Source organism: Crocuta crocuta, unplaced genomic scaffold (assembly GCF_008692635.1).
Source record: "Crocuta crocuta isolate KB4526 unplaced genomic scaffold, BGI_CrCroc_1.0 scaffold85, whole genome shotgun sequence".
Classification (NCBI taxonomy): Eukaryota; Metazoa; Chordata; class Mammalia; order Carnivora; family Hyaenidae; genus Crocuta; species Crocuta crocuta.
Genome location: NW_027530620.1, coordinates 2,004,781 through 2,010,780, shown reverse-complemented (window position 1 = coordinate 2,010,780; position 6,000 = coordinate 2,004,781). Strand labels below are relative to the sequence as shown.

General features: G+C 40.6%; 1 protein-coding gene across 1 annotated transcript in view; it reads left to right on the top strand.

The window, feature by feature from the left end:
* Positions 1-5,240: 5,240 nt before the first annotated feature.
* The window catches only part of CYP2J2 (cytochrome P450 family 2 subfamily J member 2), a 28,947-nt gene continuing 28,187 nt past the window's right edge, over positions 5,241-6,000 (top strand). The window contains exon 1 of the mRNA XM_077768076.1: positions 5,241-5,450. Within this exon, the coding sequence (XP_077624202.1) occupies positions 5,241-5,450 (210 nt within the window). The remainder of the gene's footprint in view (positions 5,451-6,000) is intronic.

Sequence of the window (6,000 nt, the reverse complement as noted above, 5' to 3'; positions counted from 1 at the left end):
AGATTGCTGGCGGTATTTTATTTCCTGTACTGTGTGCTAGGTATTCAGGATGTGTTAACTTTCTGCAAATTCTTTGAGCTGTGCACCTATTATTTGTGCACTTCTCTGTACATATGGTATACTTCAACAAGCAATTTAAAAGCTTTCCACACCATAATCCCAGGGCAAAAAGGTCTAGTCACCATACATTTACATAAATAAGAGAGGTCTTTTAAATATGCCTTACTGTAGAAAAATGATCAGTTTTTCCGGAATTGAAAAACTGAACTTCAATCCATTAAAACCTTGTGTGTAAATTAAAGGGTATCACGTATCATCGGATGGCTTTATCTTTCACTAAATGATATCTACCCATTACCTGCAAAGAACAGAAAGGAAGAACAATTTTTTAAACGGTATATAGTATAGGTATATCTCTATATCTAACTCTGTGTTTTCCCTGAAGGACCCACAAAATCACTGAATCTCAGGATTAGAGTCTTAAAGCCCTTCTAATCCAGTATTCCTCCTAACAGTTACATTTCCTCTCCAGCTATCCTATTCTTATTTCTCTTTGAATGATGCTGGTGATAAGCAACTGGTTTGCACCCTGTTTCACAGTTGCCATAATCTACTTTCTTGTAAGTGATATTGAGAAATGATGAGTACATGTCTTTTTTTTTTTTAATAGTTTATTGTCGTGTTGGTTTCCATACAACACCCAGTGCTCATCCCCACAAGTGCCCTCCTCCATGCCTATCACCCGCCTTCCCCTCTCCTCCATACCCATCAGTGCTCAGTTTGTTCTCAACATTCAAGAGTCTCTCATGGTTTGCCTCCCTCCCTCTCCCTCTGTTTCCCCCCTTCTTCTCCCCCACGGTCATANCGTTGGTTGCCTATTAGTTGTATGGATTGTTTCTTTTGCCATGCAGAAGCTTTTAATCTTGATGAGGTCCCAATAGTTCATTTTGGTCTGGATTCCCTTGCCTTTGGGATGTGTCAAGTAAGAAATTGCTGTAGTTGAGGTCAAGGAGGTTGTTTCCTGCTTTCTCCTCTAGGGTGTTGATGGTTTCCTGTCTCACGTTCAGGTCCTTTATCCATTTTGAGTTTATTTTTGTGTATGGTGTGAGAAAATGATCTAGTTTCATTCTTCTGCATGTTGCTGTCCAGTTCTCCCAGCACCATCTGTTAAAGAGGGAGTACGTGTCTTTGAATAAAAAGACTAGGGCTCTTATTTTGACTCTGTCACTTATTCTGCCTTTGTGAGCTTTGGCAAAATCACTGCTCTGAACTTATTGGGCCATTTGTAAAATGGGAATAATGATTTCACTTTAAAGAGAGGGTTGTGAAAATTAAGTAAGATTCAGCTACAAGTTCTGAAAGATATAATATCCAAAACTGTGAAATCTCATCTATACTGGTAAGTCTCTTCAGAACACATTTCACTGACGTTCTTAACTACAATGATCTGAACACCAGCTCTGTGAAAGGGTACTGAGTGCATTTCTAAGTTTCAAGAGTCTATGCTTACTTAAGTATGAAGATTTTCCCCTGCTCTCTTCTAGAAGGTTTATAGTTTCAGGTCTTATGTTCAATTCTTTAATCAAGTTTGGGTTAACTTTTGTATATGGTGTAAGTTAAGGGTCTAATTTCATTCTTTTGCAGGTAGATCTTGTTTTCCCAAAGGACTATCCTTTCCCCATTGTGTACAGTTGGCACCCTTATTGAAGTTCATTTGACCATATGTATGCTATGGGTTTGTTTCTGGGCTATGATGTTCCATTGGCTAGCCTGTCTGTTTTTATGCCACTACTGTACTTTATTAGTTGCTATAGCTTTATTAGATATTTTGAAATCAAGAAATGTGAGCCCACCAGCTTTGCTCTTCTTTCTCAAGATTGTTTTGGCTATTTGGGGCCCTTTGTGGTTCCATGTGAATTGTACTATTGTATTTTTATTTCTGTAAAAAAAAAATGCCATTGGGATTTTGACAGGAATTGCATTGAATCACTTTGGGTGGAATGGACATTTTAAAATATCAAGTCTTCCCATCCATGAACATGGGATGTCTTCCCATTTATTTGTGCCCTTTTTTCAACAGTGTCTTATAGTCTAGGATGCAAGCCTTTTGCTTTCTTGCTTAATTCCTTTTTTTTTTTTTTTGCTTGTTTATTTTTAAGAGAGCACAAGTGGTAGAAGGGCAAAGAGAGGGGGACAGAGGATCCAAAGCAGGCTCTGTGCTGACAGCAGTGAGCCTATGTGGGGCTTGAACTCATGAGCTGTGAGATCATGACCTGAGCTGAAGTTGGATGCTTAACTGACTAAGCTACTCAGGTGCCTTGCTTCTTTGCTTTATTCCCAGTGTTTTATTCTTTTTAAAAAATGTTTATTTATTTTGGAGAGAGAGATAGTGGGGGAACGGTGGAGAGAGAGGATGAAAGAGAATCCAAAGGAGGCTCTGTGCCACCAGTGCAGAGCCCAATGGGGGCTGAACTCACAAACCATGAGATCATGACCTAAGCTGAAGTCTGAAACTTAACTGACTGAGCCACCCATGTGCCCCTATTTTATTCATTTTAAAGCTAAACTAATATTATCTCTTTCATGATGGCATAATCTTATATATAGAAAACTGTAAATATTTCACACACAAAAAATGTTAGAATTAACAAATGAATTCAGCAGAGGTACAGGATACAAAATCATCAGTTGCATTTGAGGGCACCTGGGTGGCTCAGTCAATTAAGCATTGCACTTCAGCCCAGGTGATGATCTCACAGTTCATGCGTTCAAGGCCTGCATGGGACTCTAAACTGTCAGCACAGAGTCTGCTTTGGGTCCTCTGTCACCTCCCCCCTCCCCCTGTACCTCCCCTGCTTACACACACACTTTCTCTCTCAAAAATAATAAATTTTAAAAAATATATAAAAAATCAGTTGCATTTCTATACTCTGACAACAATCTAAAAGAGGTCATTTTTTAAATTGACTCTGCCAGACTTTGTTTTTAATCAGTATATTTACACCATTGACATTTAATGTGGGTATTGATACAGTTGGATTAATATATACCTAATTCATTACTGTTTTTCACTCATTGCACTGATTTTTGTTCCATTTTTGGCTTCAATTCTCTCTGCCTTTTCTGGTACTAATTGAGCATTTTATATAATTCCATTTTCTCTTCTGTCTCAAGCGTATCAATTACATTTCTTCTTCTTTTTTTAAATTAAGTGGTTGCCCTAGAATTTACAAGACACATGTCCAAATGACCCAAATCCACTTTCAAATAACACTGTACTGCAAGTGAGGTGGTGCAAGTACCTCATAATAGTTTTCCTGCTTCCTTTCTTTACACTATTTCATCATTCATATCACTTATTTATAAGCTATAATCATTGAATACATCATTGTTTTCTTTCTTTTGATCAAACTGTTATTAGATCAATTAAGAATGAGAAAAACAAAAGATTTATATTACCTTCATTAGTTTGTTCTCTAACACTCTTCCTTTCTTTATGCAGACCTGAGTTCCTGACCTATGCCTTTTTACTTCTTTTGGAAGAACTTATTTTAACATTTCTTGTAAGGCAGCTCCACTGGCAGAAAACTCCCTCAATTTTCTGTTTGAAAAAAATCACTACTTCTCCTTTATTTTAAGAAAAGCTTACTAATTTAGTATTTACTTTTATAAAAGATTATCAGCAAATATTAAAATGTTATATTTGCAATTTTAATACTATGATATAAACACAAGACACAAACTATCCAGTGTTAAACACTATCTCCCTTACCTGACTCTTTTTAAAGAGTCTTTATAGAAAGGAACTTTTGAAGTTTTGTCAATACTTTTATTATGTACTATTATCTCTCACCAAATCTTCATGAAATCTAAAAGGTTGGTATTTTTTTTTCTTCTTGAATATTCTAAGACGTGCCATTTTAGATTAGCCTTCAGATTTCCAGGGCATCAAAGATATACTAATACAGGAAAAATGAGCATGTTTTGGCACATTTACGTTTGTTTTCAGTATGACAGAAATGCCTTCAACATTCAGATAATGCAGAAGAAACATCCTAAGCAAATCTAAAAGATTTGATGGGCCAAGTTACTTCCTAGCAAAATAATACATCACTTCAATCAATTTTTAAACTCTTAAAAACATTTGAAAAACATTTGTGTTTTCTAATTATTAATGTACTTATGTGGTGGAAGAAGATTAGACAAGTAATAGACATCTTTGTTTTCAAGTAAGTGGTCTTAAGTTTTCTTCCTATAGAAGTTTAAATCAGCTCATGGTAAACATATCTACATCATCAATTTTTGTGCCTTTCAAGTCAAGTCCAACACTTTGTTCGTACAAAGTCTATGAGAACAGGTCTTGATTTTGGAGAGATAGAAGAGAGATTATCCTGTCCTATCCTACGCACACTGTGTGTCTGAATGTTAAGTACACGAGGGTTGTGCTCTAGTACCCCAGAACTATGCTACACGGTTTGAGGAAGGGGAGATACAGGTAGGTAGCACAAGATGTAATGGGAGGTCGGAACCTGTGGCCTTAACACCCTCTTGGGGCTTCAGAAGGGAACTCTCACAAGGCACACCCAAAAGGAGACTCAAACACCTTCTTCCAATGTTAATTGAGCCCCTGTTGACGACAAGGCTCAGTGCTGGGGGCTTTGATGGAACGCTCTGTAGTCTCTAAAGGGTTACAAACACAGGCTCTTGTTCCGAGGTGTTGCAGAGGAGGGGACCTATTTATTCACCACGTGTACGCCACTTAACCTCTCCGTGTCAGTTTCCTCAACAGCAAGATGGAAGTAAGAAGAACGTCTCTCTCGTGATTTTGTCAGAATGAAGCCGTTCATGCACAGACCCGAGTGTGCTGCCTGGCACTTAGTGAGACGCCCAAGAAATGCCAAGCGCTGCTGCTATCGTGACTGCTCACCAGGCAAGGTTCCAACCTTTGGATGAGAGAGGGCGACTGAAAAACACAGCCTGAATGCCTGTCGCGCTTTTGGGGAGATGCACCGTCAACCCAAGATCCCCAGGTGGTCTCAGGGAGAGACGGGCTTTCTAAATAGCAGAGAACAAGGCTCCTGGCCTGGCCTGTTCCAGAGCGGTGCGGGTCCTCCCACGAACTCGGTGCCAGGCTTTCCGGAGGGCAGCACGGCCGGCCTGGGGCCGGGGTCCAGGGAAAGGGGGAGGGGAAAAAGGAAGTTCACTGGGCGCGGCAGCAGGCGGGCGGGGCCAAGAGCCGNATGCTCGCGGCTGTGGGCTCCCTGGTGGCCACCGTCTGGGCAATGCTCCATCTCCGCACGGTCCTGCTGGGTGCCGTCGCCTTTCTGTTCTTTGCCGATTTCCTCAAAAGACGGCGTCCCAAGAACTGCCCGCCGGGCCCCCTACCCCTGCCCTTCGTGGGCAACTTCTTCCATCTGGACTTTGAGCAGTCGCACCTGCAGCTTCAGCGGGTAGGAGCGGGTGAAGGTGCAGGGCTGTGCCCTGACCCTGACCTGCAGGACAGGGGGCATCCCGGGATCAAGGGCGGGAGGCTGGGTGGCTATGCAGCTAGTGCAGGTATCCTGGTAAACCCTGCTTTGAGCCCCGGTTTCCCAATGGTCAACTGGCATGATTACACCTGCCATTGCTAGAAGTATAGTAGTTTTCACCGTTTACTGCTGAGGTGTGCCAGACATGCTACATTTTTAAATTGTGTATCTTGTGAAATGTTATGGGAACATCTTATTTATGATATGATCACTTTGTCCTCTTTAGGATCTTTATCCTTGGGGTGAAAAACACAGCATACTTACCTTCTTTGAGACTGTATTTCCGGAGTGTAAAATGATAATAGCACTACCTAAATCCTCACCACTTTTCAATAACTGAGCCCCTCACTTTCAATCTCTTCTGCCTGTGATCTGCTCTCACTCACATAATCTTTTTTAAATGCAGTCCCTCTGCTTAAATTTTCTTAGTGCTTCCCACTGCTTTCCAGAGTTAGGAAGTATTAGGAACGGC